A 21,465-nucleotide genomic window follows, 5' to 3' on the forward strand; every position below is an offset into this window, starting at 1 on the left:
GTTATGCTTTCAGAATTTGCACTGTATTGGGATATGCTCAGCAGTATTGATTTGAGAATCATCAACAGAAAAAAACCCAGAAGTTACACGCCTTATAACCTTTCAATTGAACACACTGAATCAACAATGAGCAAAATTATATGTACTATGTACTTATTCTTTGACAAGCAAGCCTGCAAAACCCAATTTTAATTTGATGAGCATGGCAGGAAATTATCTTAATTTTACTAGGTCAAATTAAACAAAAAAAATCAGTTAGCTTTCAGCAACTTTTGTTAGGTATGTTAAACATTAAATCTGTCACCACATTTCAGTTTCTCACCAACCCACATCCCGAATAAAACAAAACATAGAACATCAGATTTCAGTAGCTTAAATGAATAGTGCATGAACGGCTTGAACGGTGACAATGACCTTCAACATCTAACATGTCTCAACTTTGTGTACAATGCCTTTCAAGTCACTCAAGATTTTAGCAAAGGCCTGCCTAGCATGTTTCAGAGGAAAGCAAATGACACCAAAACATCTTTTTAAAGTCCAGCAAAAAAACTAAGGCGGTTTATAAGAAGCAATTCCTACACCATATGATTTGACAAATATTGTTCATCTTGTTATCTTTGCGTATACAGGTGTTTTAACACCTATTCACACCTGTCCTTGGTCAAAAGAATGTGTAAAGTTGTTCTAGAAACTCCAATGACATAACAAACAAGCTTTAACAATCCTTTCTTATGACAACAAGGATATAAAACACGTCCATCTGAGAACCACCGTGAAGACCTGGGTACTGTTTGTTCCTGTTTTGATGCAACATAAAGAGTTCCTTCAATGACCGGTGCTGTTGACAGTGCGGCTCCAAGAGAACAACCAACCACTCAAAATCAATGTTCGTGCAGGTTCAAATAAACAAAAATGGATGAGTGAGTAGGAGGGAATGAACAGGGAGAAAAAAATGGGGGAACCAACTAAAATGGCATAGAGAAGAGGGGGAACATTGGGAGCGTGAGGAAAAAAAAAAAAACAAGGATGGGAACTGAATCAGCTTCAGGTCAGGGAGGGGAGAACGAGTAGGTAACAAAAGGAGAGATCCAAGCACAAGTTCAAATCTTTTAAAAAGGAAACAGGTGGAGATGAGTACATCAATTTGCTTCTGAAGGCTTAGGCAGGAGGGAGGGGAAGGGCTTTTCCCTATGTGGCTGGGTGGAGCAGGAAGCCTTAATCAGGCATGTATGGGCGGAGGTGATCCTCGATGTCTCCCACACCCCAGCAGGTCAGCTGGTCCTGAGGCAAGTACAGGCAGAGGCTGCACAACTTGAAAACTGTGGCCTTGGTTTTAGGAGTCTGCAATAGAGGTGGACAGAGAACATTTGTAGTAAGGTCTGTCTGAAACTCTGTAGAGTTTTCAGCTTTTAGAATCTGTTTCAATATAATTTAAGGGGACTGACTCACCTGTAAGTGCTGTCTATCCATGAAGAGAAATACAGACTGAGTTGGGTTGTTCATGACCATTCCAGCCTTGTCTTTACGACCCAAAGCATGCAAGCACTGCTTCTCGTAGTCTCCATGATGAAATTCAAACTTGGCCTGTAAATCAGAGGAAAGACGTGTGTACCAAGAAGTAAATAGTGTTAACATTCAGACTAGGGTTGAGTGATATATGTATCCAATTAAGTGGATTAACCTTTTTTTTTGCATGTGTATAGTGTCTGCAATGTGACTGTGTCTTTGTTTGTGTGCTATAAGTAACCGTGCATTTTGCTAGTACTTAAGTTGAGAATTGTGCACATGCTTATGGGGAAAAAAACCTTAACATTTTATGTTTCGGCTATATTGCCCTGCCTTAATCCAGACATACAACTTCATGGAGAACAGAGTTTGCATTAGAATATATATAAAAAAAAATAAATAAAAAAAACAGGCTTCAGACATCTGAGTAATCTGATGAGGTGACAAGTTCTGACCTGAACAGGCCTAAAGGGTTCGTCATCGGCCCCCTTCCATCTGGAGAACAGCAGACAGACAATCTTCTCAATATCGTTGCGTGGCCAAAGGATGAAGTCCATCTCCTGTGTGCAGCCTATCACATCCTAAGACGACATGGGAAGAAAAGATAATGTATTAACATGACTAGATGTTTTCTACAACATATCCCATCTTCAGAGGGTTCACTTACCCTTCGCATTGACTGGTATCGGGGGGCATGTAGTTGCACAACATCTTTTTGCAGGAGTTCTATGGAACTCTCAAGAGAGTAGCTGGAATCCCGCACACCGCGTAGGATGTTTTCTTCATAGTTGTTGGTCATCACTGGCACCACTTCAGCAACCTCAAAAAGTGCAGACTTCTTCTTCTGTAATGACAAAGAAAACAGAAACAAACCACAAATATTGTAAGTTATTGATTGGCTTGATCATATAAGTTTGAACAGGAGAGCAAATTAGGTATATGGTATGGGGTTAAAAATGTCAATTACTGTAATCTTCCATTTTGCTGACAAACCTTTTCCTTGAAAACGAAGGCTATATAAATCTTGAAGTCAAACTGATCAGCCAAAGATTCCCTTTTCTTCCGAAGTTGAGCTCGAAGGCGATTTCTTGTTTGATTTCTTCGTGAAGTTGGGTCCCCCATGGTTAGATTTTGATGGCAATGTTCTTCTCTTGTGCAGAATATTTTGGCTACACTCTCTACTTTTGTATTTATACGTTGGATAAAGGATGGAGTTAGCTACCCTTTGCAGAGACAACCCATCAAACAACTCTAGGCTAGATCTGTGAAATACCCACTAACTACCAACTGAAAAGGTCAACAAATCATAAACAAGACTAAGTCATTTTAAATTTTTTTGGAAAAGGGCAGTGTTGAGGAGGGGAATGATCAACGAGCTAAGACTACATCTCCTTATTACTTGACCAGAAATCCATGTTTTAAGACATGACTTAAGCCAAATGAGTTTTTTTTTTTCAACCTGCCATCGACAAGGGATTACAACGGAGATTTAAATGAAACAGCAACTCAAATCTGACTATTTTTTATTCTGAAAACTGATACTGAAATCAACAGAAACGGCTGCGACTATAAAAACCCATATCGGCAATATATTTTTGCTAGTGAATTTGAGGACTACAGAGACTAGCAAGCAGACAAATATTCTATTGTTTGGGTCATTTCAAAGTCCCTCATCCATGGCTGTCGTTTTGTGTTTGTTTCTCTGTAGAGACTGCGTTATGTGCGTGTTACAGAGGGATCGGGGATACAGACGAACATGGCAGGTAAATACAGATGCCAGGAGATATTGGCACCGGGTAACATCGAAGACTACTGCGAAAGTAACTTGACATTTCCTTGACTTTTACTGCCACTCATTTGGCCCACGGCCTGCGGTGCTGCCACTGCTGATAGTCATGATGTGGGCGTATTTTTAGCACACTAGCTAAGGTGAGCTAGCAAGCTAATCTAGGCATTCACTTCCGACACTAACTAGTAGTGAACCAACGATATAGCTACATCTTATCTTCTGACTGATTGGCTTAATTGAGGCCTATGTGTGGTTGGCTAGCTAGCGTACAGTCATCTCTCCACGCGTTTACATCTTCTCGCTTGGTTCAATGTGACTGCCAGTGCTGTGAGAGTCAGGAGACCTGCAGGGTTGACTGACTAACTGATTGTGCTCGTGCTCAGCATTTTAGCTAGGTATAATTTGCTTCAGTCGTGTCTTGTCAACAACTTCATCGACAAAACTCAGCCAGAGAATCAGTAGCCAAACCAACGACACACGTTGAATGGCGAAATAAACATTAGCTAGACAAAATCTCCCCTTTCCACGTCTGAAGTTTCGAGGTGTTTGCTGCGCTTGTTTTCTTTCTCTTCTTTTCTTCAGTCGTCACAACCTCCGACTCGCCCTGCTGCATGCCATGTCAAGATAAATCGACAATCCAGCGGAAATCCTCCGTTCTTTCAATCGACAAGTGGCGTGTTCTGTCTCCCGGCGGGCCCATATTTAACGGCGTGTCGTCCAACGTTTTTCCGTTTGGTTTCTTTGTGTGTTTTCAGGCAGCTAATAATGGCACACACAAGCTCGTCGGTCCACAGCCTCCCCAAAATGGCTGCACAGTCAACTACAAAGATGTGACGTATGTTGACATGTGACCGCACGAGGAAAAAAACAACAGCATGAAAAAAAACCCTCCTCGTGAGTGGCGCCTTTACCACGTGACTGGGTGGGCGTATTTAAGCCCCTGGCGCGAGATCCGCACGGAAGAGAATAGGCATCCACAGTAAGGAACAGCCCTTCGGCCACGGTAAGTCGATTTAACGTATGAATACTTTATTAATGCCTTAATTTAATTCCATCCACATCTGCCGCTCGCGTCGTATTACTAGCGTTAGCTAGCTTTGAGCTAGCTCAGTATTTGCACCATTAAATTATCTTATTTTTTAACGTGAGCTGACTCAGATGGCCTATTGCACTGCATTTTTTCCTACGGACGTGGCGACATATTCACCATATTTCACTTGTCTTTTAACCAGCCAATGATATTAAATTTAACCCAACACTAACTTATTTTGACCTTTTTCAAGTGTATCTCAAAAAACATCACTTATTCTTCCGTGTATTTTGACGTTATGTTAATAATTGCCCCATCAGGTATCTTGAAAGAAAATGAGTGTCGGTGGAAAGCTAAAACACAGCCAGCAGAGGTCTAATGAGAATATAAAGGTGAGTAATTAATTGTTGCAAACTAATGGTATGTGATGCTAACTGATGGGTAGTGTACAAGTAGTATATTGTCATGATGTCTTAACCATTGTATGAATGATCTATCATGCAGCCAATTTACATACAATTAACAGCCAGCAGAGCTTAGTGTCTGCAGGTGAGGCTGGCAAGAGGAAAGGGCAGCTGTATCAGAAGAAGGCACTCATGGCAGAACTAAATGTGTACACAACTGCATAGTCTAGATATTTTAATGCATTTTAAACATAAGCTCAAAGGTTTGCTTTTTTCACAGATGAGATTTTGACATGTCTTAGATGGGAAATACTGGTGTAAATAAGAATAAATGATGGCTGAATTCCATTTAGCTGCTTTGGTTTCGGGGCCCTGGTATTATGCATGCTGGCACATTGTCATGTCATACTAGGATCAAGTCAAAATGTTATGCTGTGAAAAAGGCAGGTCAGTAGTACATGACTGCAGATATGGAGTGGTAAGTTGCATTGTAATGTGAGGAAAGTTTGACTCTGCTGTGATTATACAGTTTGAGAATATTGAGTTTGAGCATTGTTGTATTGTTGGATTACATGTTGCTTATTTGGCTTCTAAGTTTTAGACAGAATATTTCGATTTGCTTTCTACTTGGCTATTTGTCAAGTATAAGGCATTGTCTCACCACAGCTCACAATCAGCAACAGATTAGCCTTATGGGCATGACAGGCAGTGTTTGTGAAACTGCAGCCAAACATTTACAAACTGCTTGTTGGCTGCTCTGTAATGAGCCTTGAAGAGAAACTTTCCCACGGCTGTTGAAAAACTTTGGGCCCTACCCCTGTTTCCCACACCTGTGGTCCTGTTGCACATGGCAGCAGTGTTGTTAAGCCACTTCACTTATGCCCTCTCCCATGGTGACAGTGTAACTAAAGTAAAGCGTGCAAAGTGATGCTAAGCCCTGGTGAATAGAGGCTTTAAAAATGAGAACACAGGTCATGGTAGTTTCCCATGTAACTCAGTCTTGAAGAGAGAAGACTAATTTGGGAAGGGGTTGGGATGTTCCTCTCCATTTTGCTATTTTCATATTTGATTTGTGATCTACTCGATATAAGCTGACACTAACTTGTCTTTGCTTTCTTCCAGACCTTTTTCACACCATCTCAAAAGGTAATGGGACCCCCCAGGCAAACCCTGCAGGTTCTCCAACTCTCAGCTACCAACAAAGATATGGGGAGGTCAGCTCAGGTATGCAGTGACTTGTCACTGGAACTCATTTGATTAAATATCCGTTTGTCCTCGTTTCTATTGCATTTGGTATAGACATTGTTCTGTTGAGCTAACAAGTGGTTCATAGCCACCATGTCTGTCTTCAAACATTAAAGAAAAAATTCCCTCTTTTAGGCAGGGAAGGTCATTCCCAAACGTAAACAGTGGAGCGCAGAACAAACTAGAGGCCCAAAGAGGGTGAAGGTTGAAGTCAAATCCACTCAAACAGAAGAAACTCAGTGTTTGACGGATGGCATTTCAACTGACGCATATGAACTTATGGTCAAAGGTATGTGGGATCCATAATCAGTGAACAACTTATCACAAAATGGTGCTGTACTCCCAAATGCAATTTCAGTTTTATCTTGAGTTTGAACCTCTGCTGTTGTAGAAACACCTCCTTCCACCTACTGGAAAGAGGTAGCCGAGGAGCGACGGAAGGCCTTGTACAATGTTCTACAGGAGAACGAGAAGGTGAGTTAATCACTAATAGGTGGCTAATGTTTAGCTGTCAGATGAGCTGTTCCCACGCTCCCTCTGTCAACCCTAGTTGGCTCCAGTCCAGCTGGCACTGATTTTGAAGTAACTCTGCACCTAAATACACATTGAAATCAGTCTTTAATTTTGAAAGAATTTATACTGAATGTGCCAGTCCTGCTAAAATAAACCTTGATTACTATACAGTGATTTTTGGGAAGGATTATTTTGAAGTTGGTCCTTGTACTTTTTTCCAACAGCTTATTTTTTTTGAGTGCTTTAATCAGTAGTTAGTGTTGTAGTTTTAACAATGCATTATATTAACTTGACCATTGTTTACTTTTTCCAAGTTTGATGTCCACCATGCTTAATGATTTCCCCTTTTTTTTCCCCCTTAAATCAGTTGCACAAAGACATCGAGGCCAAAGATGAACAGATAACAAAACTTAAGAGTGAAAATGAAGAGTTGCAAGAGCTGGCTCAGCATGTACAATATATGGCTGATATGATTGAGGTAAGCACAGTGGCATTGACTCTGTGTGTACACATGAACTAATATTTCATGATCACAGGCATATACTGTTAACTGGCTTGATAACCTGGTTTGAATTTCCTGAGCTATATTCCTTAATTCTTGACTCAACAATAAATGTTGCATGGTCAGATATACTAGGTGTGAACTAGGGCTGGGACGATTATCCGACGTAATCGACGTTGTCGATTATAAAAATTATTCGACGTGGAATTTTAGTGTCGACGCGTCGTGTAAAACCACACAGGGTAAATGTTCATAGAACAAAACCGGAACTTTCTAATGGGACCGTTTATATCCATCGTCTTTGGTTTACACGGATACAAGCGCAACGCAAGGGCTGGGACAACGCGGTGACGTAATTGAAGTCATTGACTACGTGAATGATTTGCGTCTGTAATCATTTGAACAACATGGCGGCGTGTACCAGTAGTACGACGGAGCGTGTGGAGCAGCACGCGGCAAAAAAGGCTCGCACACGGTCCTCCAAAGTTTGGAAATACTTTAATCTTGACACCAACAGTGCGGTAGTCTGCAGACTCTGCAAAGTGCATCTGGCATATCACTCTAGCACGACAGTCGTGCACGAGCACAAAGAGCTCATGGTGGTGTTTTAAGAAATGTTTTTAATAAATATTGAAATGGTAAATGTTTTTTTGTTGGACGGGGCAAATTGTTATATTAAATGACTAACTGGAAAATAATAGCAATAAAATTACTGTTAGGTTAATAAAAAAAAAAAAAAAAAAAAAAAAAAAATCGTTCGATTAGTCGAATAATCGAAAAAAATAATCGCTAGATTAATCGTTTAAAGAATAATTGTTTGGGACAGCCCTAGTGTGAACACTATCCTTTGTTCCAGTGATCAGTAAACTGTAGCTACTACACTGAGTGACCTCTTAGTACTTGATGTAAACTTCGTGTATCATGTCCTTTTTGTTTTTATAGAGGCTGACTGGGAAGTGCCCAGACAATCTGGAGGAACTCAAAGACATTGCCCTTGATGTGGATGAGCATGATGGTGAGGTGGCAGGTCAGAGTCAGGAAGAAGACTGATTACAGTCAGAGTGATGCAGAGGAAGATGAGATCTCAGACCATGAACAAGCAGGCGCCTCTGGAGACCAGGATTAACTGACAACTCTTGCATGTCATGGGACTTTGGTTGTATTATACAGGTCAGTAGATTTTAGCGAGTGTACTTTGGCAGCAAAAAGTGATCATCTCTTTGAAGAGATGATCAAAGTAATATGTTCAGACTGCATCCTTCTTGAAAGGTGATAGATTTTAAAACTTGAACAGACAGAAACTGATTTTTATTTTATTTTATTTTTTTATAATGCAATGTTTCAGTTTTTGCTAAACTTATCAATTCTTGGTCAAGAGAAATGTGCAAAACTAAACCTGTATAGACCATTTTCATGGAAGACATTTTGACAAGACTAGGGGAAAGCAGAGGTGAAATGTCGTGACCTCAGTTGACAACATTGAAGACAGGATGCAGGTTCCACCTGAACCACTGTGATTTTGACTTTCACTCCCGCTAGATGGTGGTTGCAGGGCTCGGTGTCCTCTGTACATACCCAACCATTCCCTGACTGCGCAGAGGTTAGTGTTTCAGTTGATTTGGGTTAAGGAAAAACTGAATACATCAGGATGATGGTTACTATTCACTGTCACCAAGAAGGTGGTTGCTATTCTGCAGCATGCCAACTTTTCTTACATCAGTCTCGTTAGCCCTCTTGAAAGTCAGGAACCAATCAATGACAACCATGTGACAGTTTCCTTTTGCTTTTCCTACTCTAAAAGTCAAAATGTCTTCTGTGAAAAGGCCTATTGAGGCAATTGTGCTCCATTCACTTAGGTGTAGCCTACTTAAAGCATGGCCTTCAAGAGTTTTTTTTTTATTTTTTTTTGTTTACTGTAAAAAATGTACAATGTTGTATCACAGCTGTGTGTGTGTGTGTATATATAAAGCCTCTGTAAAATAAACCCCTCTTTTTTTTAAACAAAGTATCTTGTGACTTAAGTTCATAGTTTAGGGCATATGAATCTTGTAACTGCGTGAAATGTTGGAAGCTGGATGTGTTGACGTGAGGGTGACTTGTGTAACCAGCAACTATAGTACTGTTATTGGTAAACAAACCTGGCAGATGGACTCTGCTGCTGTCAAGCCAAAAACATTCACTGAGGTGTTGGGATTGTTTTCATGAAGCTGATCTTTTTACATGTTTCAACTTTAAACAGACTGCTGCTTTTGCCACATTAAATATTCTGCTCATGGCAGTTGATGAAGTTCTGTAACTGGGTTATCTTATCTTATTGCACTAGTAAAAATGATAGCATTTTAAAGAAAAGGCTTTTTGCACTAAAGTTTAAAATCTATTTTTGTCACCATCGATACCATTTTCCTTATGTTAAGGTATTGTTCAGCTTTGAATATGTGCTAGTATCAGTCAGTTGTTTAATTTTTTTTTTTTTTTTTTTTGGGTTGCCTCTAAGGAAGCAATCAGCTGAGGCCTGTACTAGGAAGCAGGATTTGGGGCTAGGGAGGTAACTTCAGGTTTAATTCTGTTTTTAGGGTTATGACAGTGGTTCACGTCTTACCTGGGTAAATCACCTTGGTAGCTTCTGCTGAACTCCTGCTCTGGAGCAGGTTAACTTCAGAGGATCAGATCAAAACTGGTCCACAGTCCAGTGGACAGATTACTGCAAAACAGCATGGCTTTTACTGTTCATGTATCCCACAAATGTTTTTGTCAACAAAGACAGTGCTAACAGAAATTAAAACATTGGTTCTTGACAGACATTTGAGACTTAAGAAATTCACAATTTTATTTTAATTATGCAAAAATAAAATTTATTGCAACTTTTGATGAGCAGAAGAAACACTGCTAACCACAATGGAGAAGAGTAGTATGCAACTAAATGGATGAGCACTGAAGCTATTGACCACAGAGATGGATGAAGTTCAATTTTAGCAAAAGTGTACTGAGTTATTCTTAAAATCAGACTATATCATTAAACATGTGCACATTTTGCCAACTTGTACTTTGTGGTGATAAGGAATTGAACAGTCAATAAACACTGGTCAAATGCAAGTTTGTAGAAAGGGAAAAAAAAGACAGAGTGGGTGAATCAGATACTAGACCAAAATACTGCAACTGTACTTAAAATGTGGACCATGTTTTGCAAAAGGTATAGGAAAAAAAAACTTTAAACCATCTTCAGCTTTTAGTAACAACTTCACACATTTACATATTATATTACAAAAGAAAAAATACATTTCATAAAAATATTACCACTTGTTTTTAATCATTATGGCTTTTGGACTGTGCAGTTAGAACCAAATGTAGCTAGATTCATATATTATGGGTTTGTCTTTTCTTTTTAAGTTGTGCTTCTAAATATAAGTCTGAGTATTCTGGCCAAAATGCAAATGTTGTATTGAAAATACATTCTCCGATGAATTATGAGCTTTTATTAAAAGACAATTTTAAAATTAATTCTTCCTTTGGTTACAGTAAATCTAAGTAATAAAGTAACATTTCTAATATACGACGTCCCTTTCTGTTTGGGACCTTTTAGGGAAAAGAAATCTATAACACTATTAGACTATGAGCAAATCTTTATCTTCTCCAAAATAATAATTCATCTAATATAATTCTTTCAAAATAAACTCCAATTAAAGTTAAGCATGAGATCATGGTAATAACATGGAGGCCTTTTTAAACAATAAACTATATTTCAAATCCTGGACCTGATCCAAAATATATAACATAAATATACAATTCATTTACATAACAATGTCATCTGCACTATTACAGTATAACTCCAAAGAATATTAGAATTACAAGGAGTAAATAATAAATAAGATGTGAGAACAAATGTGAGTTTTATCGTCTCACTAGACTCAGTAGTACAGTTACAATGTGAAGAGTTGGAATTATCTGCGTTCCTCGGGTCAGTGTTCCCACATTACAGACCCAAGACGTACCAAACAGAACACTTCATTCTGCAGTTTCTCATAATAAAAGCTTAATTTCTAATCGTGCTATTAGCTCACATACTGTATGAATGTGCAGTTAGCCAAAACTGAGGCTACACCTATACTCTGCCCAAGGGATCCTCCTCCTCTCTGTACAGTTATTGAGAAAGTGCATTCTCACGCTCCTAAACTGTATTTATTGCCCTCGGCCGGCTCCACACCTGGTAGGAAAAATACATTTACAAAAGAAAGTATTTGTGGAACCTGCCTGCTCGACCACATCAAGGCTCAAATGGTCAAGGCTGACTTTATCAAATGTCTTTTCATGTCAGCTATATACAGAAAAATTGCACTTGTTCAACTGCAAATATGAATAAACTCAGCCATAAACTGCTGAGAGAGTGAACCTTGGGCACTCAGTTGTTCCTCTCCTTTTACTCCACTGAGGTCTGAACTGAGGTCTTAATCTGTTCAAGACTGTAAACTGCTCTTTAACCACTTTACCTCACTCGCTCCAAGAAGCCATTCTCAACTTATTAATGGTCCTCCCTGCCACACACTTTCGACCATACAAGAATCCCTGAAACTCAAAATGGAACGTACTAGAAAACACAACTTAAAAATACATTTTGAATACAACCATATATTACACGAGCTGTGTAAAATATGCCATATTTACATGCCTTACAACAGTGCAAATCTTCTGAAAGCACCAAAAAACATCTCTAATGCAAAACCACCAACTTAAACATGTGATAAACAGTGATTATACAAAGATCATAGTTAGTATATTGCGTGACACAACTGACTCTGTAACAGCCAAGATGATGGTTAATCAGTGAATAAGTGATACAAGTTTTGTGTGCAGTGGTGGATAGCTTGTTGACAGAGGTTGTGTGAGGGGTGAAGATGCATTGCTCAATTTCCAGTTTCCACAGTCTTTGGAGCAGCTTTCAGCGGCTTCAGTGTCCAGTCAAATTCGTGCTCTCAAGTTAAAACTCAACATGATCAGACTGCCTGGCTCAGGAAGCAGGGGGAGGGGGGTGGGTAGGAGTGTGGGGTTGTGCGAAATTGGAGGTGATGGTGTGTGTGTGTTTGTGTGTGTGTGTGTGTGTGCAGGAGGGGTATAGGTTGTGTGTCTTTGTGGTTAAGACAGTTTGTTTGGTGTTAGTTCCTTTTAGGAGGCAGTATCAGTAAGAACAGTGATCTAATGTGGCGGTGTGGAGATCTTTAAGTCTGTTCCAGAGGGCAGATCAATAAACTGATCAGTCTTTAACAGTGCAGTGTGATGTCAAGCTGAGGGGGCAGTGTTTTCCTCAGCTGGGGAGTAATCTGTGATCTTCTCAGTGGCACGATGGCTCAGAAGGCCGTGGTGACGGCGTTTCCTCGCCGTGTGCCCAGACGGATCATTTCCCCCGGCACTGTGTCCAGCTGCTCGTACGCCAGCCGCCCCTCCTCACCTGTGACAAACACAAGTGTTAGCTATTAGCAGTGTACCTGCAAGCAGCTTTGAGTAATGACAAATAACTCACTATATCTCAAATTACATTTATGACATCCCTGTGCTGTTTAATTAGGACAAAATATTTCTGCTTTAGGTCAAAACAAAGGTGACAAATCATCTTTTACTATTTGGATCTCAAGAAAACTTTGTGCAAAGCACATTTGTCTTGGTATTATACTGTATATGCTACATTTATATACAGCTTTTTAATATTTTTATACCTTATGGTGTGAGATTGATATGTGTATACAATGTAATTCTGTAACAACAGTGATTTGTAGAAGCACAGCAAAAAGACCAAGCTGAGCAATATTTGACTTCCATAAATTTTGTTATTCACCAAATGTCAGCAGGGTTTCTATGGCGACATGGCGAAGCTCCTCATCGGCTGAATCACACAGCGCTACCACCGCCCTGATGCTCTCTACAGCCTGCAGACAGACAGGAAGAACATGCAAGAATGTGACGGTATGGTTAAAGAAGTTTTTCTCTTTTTTTCATGACATATATGTGATAGTGCTGTAGCATGACAGCTCCTGTGACATTGCAGCATATAAGTAATGAACCAATCTGATCGTAAAAATACATTAGGAACATATATCTTTGCATCACGCCTAACGAGTAGTTCAGCTCTCACATGAATGCATGCTGAATTAGAAGTTCTTAGAACAGCAGTACCATGTTAAACACAGTTTAGCTGACCTAATGAAATTCTTCATGCGGCAGAAAAGTGTCACAACTATAGATAATGTAAGAGGCCACTGACCTGGAGACAGCTGAGAGCCGAACATGCCGCCCTCTGGCTCTGAACTCCAGCCTCTGACAGAGCCTGGGTGTAGCACTCCACAGCCTGTAAACACACAAACATTCAAACATGACATGCTGCATCTTTCAAGACGAGGTGCAATGGTATAAAATACACTTATGCTCTCTCTTAAGCACTACTCACCCTGGTCCTGAAGTGGCTGCGTAACGCTCCAGAAGAGAGGTAGTCGGCTGCTGCCTTGTTGACCTGAGGGTTGTCTGCAGTGAGCAGGGAGGCCAGGGCCCTCAGGGTGCTGTTTTTAGGCCACAGGGATGACACAGGCACCGCATCCATCTCTGCTAGACACTGAGAATAATCCCCACTGCACAGAGCCTCTGCCAACACCTCTGAGTATGAGAAATAAACACAGACACACGTTAAAGGTCAAACCATGGATTGTAGAGCAACAAGCAGAAGTTTCTGTGATCCTGAGATGAGCCTGGAGCTGGTTTCTGATCTGGGCTATTTTGTCTTATAAATGATAAAAAATGAATAAATATCTAGGAATTTATTAGTGTTTATTTTAGTTATTAAAGAAAGGCAGGATCACAACTTTTGCTCACCCTCTCTTGCCAGGTGCAGCAGGTGTGTCTCCATGTCCTGAACCTCATGTTGTAGGATGTAGCTGTGGAACTGAAACACGGTCAGGACGTCCTGGGACAGAGCAGAGGCAGGAGGATCGTGCGACGTCACCAGGTCGCTCCTGTCAACCATCTCGCCCACTACAACACCAACCACTGGAGAGAATGAGAAAAGAAAATTAGCAAATATTCAGAGTTTATAGCCAACTGCATCTACACTGTGTTTTAATCTGTTATCAGAAACAACATATTCTTAGCAACTACAGTGATCTCATTTTTTCCCTAGGAACATATTTAAAACTGTTACTGATTTACAAACCAAATAAGTGACTCAGTTGAAACAAGATGAAATTTTAAGTATAACCTCTGTTGTGTTTTCAGAGAGAAAATAGGGAGAGCCAACCTGTGTCAGCGCTGTGTGGGTGTCTCTCCTGCAGCACTGCCGTGTAGCGCTGGTTCATGTGTTTGAACACTCTGTCCAGTGTGGTGTGGAAAAGTCCTGCAGACCCGCTGCACTCTGACCACAGTGTCATCAGTTCTGGGCGCTCTGCAAGGCCCGGGAGAACTGAGGGAGAACAGGAGGTCAGACGCTACAAACCCTCAAACCTTTTGTGTGTGGTAATCATTTTATTATGCATATAGGCTGCTCTGAAGTGCAAGATAGAGACATTGTTACTTGATACGACATGCAACATACGGATACCTACCATCAGCAGCAGATGTAATAGCTCCCAGTCGGTCCACACTGATCTCTGCTAGTTCTTCTAACAGCTGAGTCTGTCCGGACAGTTTGAGGAGCAGACTGCGACGCTGCCACACACCCACCCCACTCGTCAACAACTGCAGATACATGAAGAATCAAAGCCATGTTAGACCAATTTTGTAGTTTCAGGGATTAAACTGTTTGATGTCGTCCAAATAAAACATTTGCATCAGGAGAATCTCTACCTGTATGAGGTGATTACAGTACTGCAGGTGGATGACGATGGCCACGTCCAGGTTCTCGTTTCCGGTTGTAAGGGGCAGGGGGCTTCCGGCCACGCTGTTGCCTACCCCGGTGTCTTCTGTCAGGGCTTCACTCAGGTGTCCCCTGGCTTCTGGATGCTGGCCCCTGAGAGGTAGGCACCAAGAGTCACCACTGTGTGGCAGCAGCCTTACACAGAACTACTGTACTTATAGTCAAATAGTTTTCAATTGAATACTGCTATGAAGTAAGATAGCAGTAAATAAGTAAATAAGTAAATAAGTAAAAAGTTATATATTTAGCCTGAGATGTTTTTCTTTAGAGCGAAATAAGATGCAGTTCTGTTTTATAAGAATAAAACCCTTCATACTCTTGTGCTACTTTTGCACATAACTAAGAAACATTGCTTTAATCAATGAATAGCAATTGACTTAAAATGAAGCATCAACAGTTCAGGTATCTATCAGCTCTTAGAATGATTTTTGGTATGTGATATTACTTGATTTTCCATCTCAAAAGCTGTACCATGCATGCATTTGTAAATGAAATGCCATAATACAATGACAAAATGTACTTATCAATGTCAGCCAACATAAAGTGTCTCACTCAATCTCCCACTCACCCGATCCTCTCTCCGTCCGCATCAAAAAATTGAGACCTCTGTGGGGGAATGCTGAGGACGGCGTTATCGTCTCCAGTGTCCTCATCATCGAAGTCAGAGGTGTTGAGGAAGTCGAAGCTCTCCAGGGCGCTCTCCACCGTCAGACTGAGGCTGGATGATCTGCTTCTGTGGCCTGGGAGACGACACTGGAGAGGGAAGGGCGGGGGTGGGGAGGAGAAAGTGGGTTAATAACTCTTTACTCGCAGCTTGATACATCTTTGGTTCTATCGCTGGATATTGTGACATCTGAATCCAAGTACTTTACAAAAGTAATACTGGGATTCATCCTGGAAAACATGGCACCCAGAGACATGGCACACAACAGTGTTGAGGGCAGGTGGAGGATTTAAGAAGCATGTAATATCTAGTCACCATGTTGGGCAAGGAACAAAGAAAAAAGAAAATCTAGTTTGTTTGAAAAGTAACATTTCCTGACACTACTTGAAATGTTTTGTTCATTCAGGGTCAAAATTTAAATTTAAAATGACATCGTCCACATGTGTAAATATAAAATGGACGCATATTAAGGGTTCAGTCACCTTGAGTAGGTCTTCCAGGCGCATCACTTCCTGTTCCAGGTCCTGCAGCTCTCGGCAGCGGTGAGTCAGTGACTCCAGCCTCATCAGCAGGCTGTGGATGGCCTCCTCCAGGCTGCTCTCCAGGAAAGCCCTGCTCCCCTCGCCTGCCCAGCTCAGGCTTCCTCCACCCTCAGTAGAGCTCCCACTGGGTGGCACGATTTCAGAGGAAGTCAGCCTCTTCACAAGCTGCCTGGTCAGGCTGCCCGCCTCTTCTGTGTCAAGTTCCACAGGTTTCAGTTCGTCCGCGTGATCCAGGAAAACATCCTCTGGAGCCACGGTAGACAGGTGGCTGTCAGAGCACAACGACGGGGCAGCTGAACCACAGTTGGAGCCAGAATTTCGCTGGGACTCTGTGCGCTCCCACTCTGAGTCCTCTGCCACCTCAGCTTCATCACTGGCGAGGCTGGCGCTGGTGCCCCTACTCCCTCTACTACCCGTCTCTCCATCCTCCTCGTACTCCTCCTCCTCTTCCTCCTCTAAATGCTCCTCTGCGATGGAGTCCTCTCTTGTTGGGAGGATTTGTGTAGGTGATGGTTCCATTTCTGGAGGAGTGACGGTGATCTCCGGGTTGGACTGGCCGGTGGAGTGGGAGCTCGGGGCGGGGCTGGGGCTGGGCGTGGAACCAGAAGTGTCAGAGAAGGTGAAGGAGAGACGCTTGCATTCAGCCACGCCACAGCCGCCATTCTCAAAAACGTCATCCGGTAAAGTGGACTGAAAGGAGAGACAGGAAAGTAAATATTTGGAAGCTAAAGACTGAGATATCGCATGAAATCAGTGCATGTAAGAACTTAAGTACAAGAGAAAGCTCTCTCAAGTGGAAAAAGATTCAGCATACTCCGCTTTTTCTCTCTAGATTCTTATGACCTGACCTGTTCAACCAAGACAGAATCACAGCGAGGTAAATCTTAGTAGAAAAACATCACAAGAACAAAGACAGCTTAAAGCATGTCATGCAAATAAACATGCAAACAGCCACACATGGCATTCAGCAGCCCACAGAATGGACTGGACAAGCCCAAGTATGTCCACACCACCAGAAGTACATCCCCATCATGTCGGTGAGGCAGGGGGCACACAAGAGTCAGGTTAGGAGGGTCAAGGGGCCACAGCACACTCACATAGACCTCCAGACTGGATTTGGGCCTTGGCCGGAGTGAGGCCAGGTCACCAAACGAGCGACTGCGCCTTAGCTTCTCTAGCAGGGTGTCTCGGAGCATGTGCAGGAAGGAGAGGCGCTGGCGCTCCACGGGATATGGCCGCCACTTCTTTACACAATGCACGCAGGGTGTTGGGTATTTGAGTGAGGGCAGGTGAGTGGGATACAGGAGGGATGGATAAACGTGTAAAGTGGGACAGAGTGTGGGTAAAGGGTTTTGATGTGGAAATACAAAGTGGAGGGGGATAGCAGGGAAATTGGTGAGGGTTAGTTAGGGGGTATGGCAAGCATTGCTTACATAAAAATGATGCATCAACAGAAAATTGTGAGCCATAATCAAAATTTCCTGATAGTATGCAGCAGAGAGTACACAGGGTTTGTGTGTGTAAGGATCTCACAATGTGCTAAGGACTACAGATACCCACAAAATCGTCTGTCTCCCACCACAGCAATGAGGCTAAAGGAGGTGTATGTGTGTTGGACTTACAAAGAAGGAGGTGTCCTGGAAGGTGGGGGTCTCTGGCGTTCCCTGGCTGTAGACTGACACTCGTCTCTGGAGAGCTGTGGCTTTGCTCACATTGCCGGACGACAGAGTGAGGTCCTCGACGTCGAAGGGGCTGGACAGGGAAGAGTGAAAACAAGGCACTTAATGTGATTGCACTATGTGATTTACCCCTGCGTACCCACTGTATAAGTGATGTCATTCATTCGGTGTTGTCAGAGAGCAGGATTTATTTTCCTAGTTACGGTAGCTACTATTACATGTTTCTCCACCAGATGGCAGGATAATACAAGTCATGTAGACACTGAATTTACAGCTACGCCACTAACAACAGCGACTGTGTTTCTGTATCAACTAAACATATGGACAGACCCGTAACAGATTGTACGAGGATCAAAAGTAGTTTGAGACTGTATTTCACAACAATGATACACAGCAGCAGTGATACCAGCAGGAGTGTTCGAAGGCTCTTTGAATAAATTTTACTTAAACAATGTAAATTCAACATGTATTCCTTCATGAAAGTGAAATAAAATATGCTCAACCCACTGAAAGAGTTTATGGGCTGAAACTTTGATGTATGATGTTTTCATTTGACGTTTTTATGCCTTGCTATACTATGACTTTTTATGCCTTGCTATACTATGACTTTTTTTTGCCTAACTATCCTATGATTTTTTTTTCCTTAATATATTATGACTTTTTATGCTTTACTATAGTATGACATTCTTATGCCTTACTACTATGACTTTTAATGACTTACTATAGTATGACTTTTATGCCTTACTTTACTGTGATGTTTTGTGACGTTTTTATGGCTTACTATACTATGATGTTTTTATGCTTTACTATACTATGGCATTTTTATGCCTTACTATCCTATGATTTTGTTTTTGCCTTACTATAATATGAGATTTTTATGCCTTACTATACTATGACTTTTTATGCCTTACTATACTATGACTTTTTTTGCCTTACTATAATATGACATTTTTATGCCTTACTATACTGTGACTTTTTATGCCTTACTATAATATGACTTTTTATGCCTTACTATACCATGACGTTTTTATGACTTTTTATACTATGATGTTTTTATGCCTTATTATGATTTTTTTTATCTTATACTATACTATGACATTTTTATGCCTTATTATACTATGAAGTTTTTATGCCTTACTATAATATGACTTTTTATGCCTTACTATACTATGACTTTTTTTGCCGTACTATAATATGACATTTTTATGCCTTACTATACTATGACTTTTTATGCCTTACTATAATATGACATTTTTATGCCTTACTATAATATGACGTTTTTATGACTTACTATACTATGACTTTTTATGCCTTACTATAATATGACGTTTTTATGCCTTACTATACTATGACTTTTTATGCCTTACTATAATATGACATTTTATGGCCTTACTATACTATGACGTTTTTATGCCTTACTATACTATGACTTTTTATGACTTTTTATGCCTTAATATAATATGAAGTTTTTATGCCTTACTATAATATGACTTTTTATGCCTTACTATAATGACATTTTTATGCCTTATTATACTATGAAGTTTTTATGCCTTACTATAATATGACTTTTTATGACTTTTTATGCCTTACTATACTATAACTTTTTTTGCCGTACTATAACATGACATTTTTATGCCTTACTATAATATGACGTTTTCATGCCTTACTATAATATGACGTTTTTATGACTTACTATACTATGACTTTTTATGCCTTACTGTAATATGACGTTTTTATGCCTTACTATACTCTGACTTTTTATGACTTACTATACTATGACTTTTTATGCCTTACTATAATATGACATTTTATGGCCTTACTATACTATGACGTTTTTATGACTTACTATACTATGACTTTTTATGCCTTACTATAATATGACGTTTTTATGCCTTACTATACTATGACTTTTTATGCCTTACTATAATATGACATTTTATGGCCTTACTATACTATGACGTTTTTATGCCTTACTATACTATGACTTTTTATGCCTTAGTATAATATAACATGACATTTTTATGCCTTACTATAATATGACATTTTTATGCCTTACTATACTATGACTTTTTATGCCTTACTATAATATGACCTTTTTATGACTTACTATACTATGACTTTTTATGCCTTTTTATGCCTTACTATACTATGACTTTTTATGCCTTACTATACTATGAAGTTTTTATGCCTTACTATAATATGACTTTTTATGCCTTACTATACTATGACTTTTTTTGCCTTACTATAACATGACATTTTTATGCCTTACTATAATATGACATTTTTATGCCTTACTATACTATGACTTTTTATGCCTTACTATAATATAAAATTTTTATGCCTTACTATGACTTTTTATGCCTTACTATAATATGACCTTTTTATGCCTTACTATACTATGACTTTTTATGCATTACTATACTATGACGTTTTTATGCCTTACTATAATATGACATTTTTATGACTTACTATGTTATGACTTTTTATGCCTTACTCTAATATGACCTTTTTATGCCTTACTATACTATGACTTTTTATGCCTTACTATACTATGAGTTTTTATGCCTTACTATACTATGACATTTTTATGACTTACTATACTATGACTTTTTATGCCTTACTATACTATGACTTTTTATGCCTTACTATACTATGACTTTTTTTGCATTACTATAATATGACATTTTATGCCTTACTATAATATGACGTTTTCATGCCTTACTATACTATGACGTTTTTATGCCTTAATATAATATGACATTTTTATGCCTTACTATACTATGACTTTTTATGCCTTACTACAATATGACTTTTTATATCTTACTATACCATGACGTTTTTATGACTTACAATAATATGACATTTTTATGTCTTACTATACTATGACTTTTTTATGCCTTACAAAACTATGACGTTTTTATGCCTTATCATAGTATGACTTTTTATGCCTTACTATACTATGACGTTTTTATGCCTTACTATACTATGACATTTTTATGACTTACTATACTATGACGTTTTTTGACGTTTTTATGCCTTACTATACTATGACATTTTTATGCCTTACCATAGTATGACTTTTTATGCCTTACTATACTATGGTGTTTTTTATGCCTTACTATACTATGACATTTTTTGATGTTTTTATGCCTTACTATACTATGACATTTTTCGACGTTTTTATGCCTTACTATACTATGTCATTTTTTATGCCTTACTGTACTATGGCGTTTTTTGACGTTTTTTATGCCTTACTATACTATGACTTTTTTGACGTTTTTATGCCTTACTATACTATGGCGTTTTTTGACGTTTTTATGCCTTACTATACTATGACATTTTTATGACTTACTATACTATGACTTTTTATGCCTTACTATACTATGACTTTTTTGACATTTTTATGCCTTACTATACTATGGCGTTTTTTGACGTTTTTTATACCTTACTATACTATGACGTTTTTTCATGTTTTCATGCCTTACTATTCTATGCCATTTTTTATGCCTTACTATACTATGACGTTTTTTGACGTTTTTATGCCTTACTGTACTATGGCGTTTTTTGACGTTTTTTATGCCTTACTATACTATGACGTTTTTTCACGTTTTCATGCCTTACTATTCTATGCCATTTTTTATGCCTTACTATACTATGACGTTTTTTGACGTTTTTTATGCCTTACTATACTATGGCGTTTTTT

At 39.6% G+C, this 21,465-nt stretch overlaps 3 protein-coding genes across 5 annotated transcripts in view; 1 reads left to right on the forward strand and 2 right to left on the reverse strand.

The window, feature by feature from the left end:
* Position 1: 1 nt before the first annotated feature.
* On the reverse strand, positions 2-4,117 carry cunh6orf62 (chromosome unknown C6orf62 homolog). Its single transcript, XM_022747236.1, has 5 exons — positions 2,500-4,117; positions 2,174-2,350; positions 1,962-2,087; positions 1,450-1,584; positions 2-1,341 (listed from the first exon to the last, which is right to left on the reverse strand). The coding sequence occupies exons 1-5, from the start codon at positions 2,626-2,628 to the stop codon at positions 1,216-1,218; spliced, it is 693 nt and encodes a 230-aa protein (XP_022602957.1). The 5' UTR covers positions 2,629-4,117; the 3' UTR covers positions 2-1,215.
* A 106-nt stretch (positions 4,118-4,223) lies between these two features.
* Positions 4,224-8,944, forward strand: gmnn (geminin, DNA replication inhibitor). The gene is made up of 7 exons (XM_022747242.1): positions 4,224-4,298; positions 4,646-4,717; positions 5,852-5,953; positions 6,110-6,263; positions 6,366-6,448; positions 6,855-6,965; positions 7,932-8,944. Exons 2-7 carry the CDS (start codon positions 4,661-4,663, stop codon positions 8,037-8,039), a joined length of 615 nt encoding a protein of 204 aa, XP_022602963.1. The 5' UTR covers positions 4,224-4,298; positions 4,646-4,660; the 3' UTR covers positions 8,040-8,944.
* Positions 8,945-9,449: 505 nt separating this feature from the next.
* ripor2 (RHO family interacting cell polarization regulator 2) overlaps positions 9,450-21,465 on the reverse strand; it is a 79,933-nt gene continuing 67,917 nt past the window's right edge. For all 3 annotated transcript variants that reach the window (XM_022747240.1, XM_022747238.1, XM_022747241.1), the window contains exons 12-22: positions 17,706-17,835; positions 16,024-16,773; positions 15,446-15,630; positions 14,808-14,970; positions 14,567-14,699; positions 14,263-14,424; positions 13,842-14,015; positions 13,423-13,625; positions 13,240-13,323; positions 12,814-12,904; positions 9,450-12,429 (exon numbers count right to left, since the gene is read on the reverse strand). In XM_022747240.1, coding sequence (XP_022602961.1) covers positions 12,329-12,429; positions 12,814-12,904; positions 13,240-13,323; positions 13,423-13,625; positions 13,842-14,015; positions 14,263-14,424; positions 14,567-14,699; positions 14,808-14,970; positions 15,446-15,630; positions 16,024-16,773; positions 17,706-17,835 — 2,176 coding nt within the window. In that variant the 3' untranslated portion in view covers positions 9,450-12,328. The remainder of the gene's footprint in view (positions 12,430-12,813; positions 12,905-13,239; positions 13,324-13,422; positions 13,626-13,841; positions 14,016-14,262; positions 14,425-14,566; positions 14,700-14,807; positions 14,971-15,445; positions 15,631-16,023; positions 16,774-17,705; positions 17,836-21,465) is intronic.

This window comes from Seriola dumerili, unplaced genomic scaffold (genome assembly GCF_002260705.1).
Source record: "Seriola dumerili isolate Sdu_G_001 unplaced genomic scaffold, Sdu_1.0 BDQW01000110.1, whole genome shotgun sequence".
Taxonomy (NCBI): Eukaryota; Metazoa; Chordata; class Actinopteri; order Carangiformes; family Carangidae; genus Seriola; species Seriola dumerili.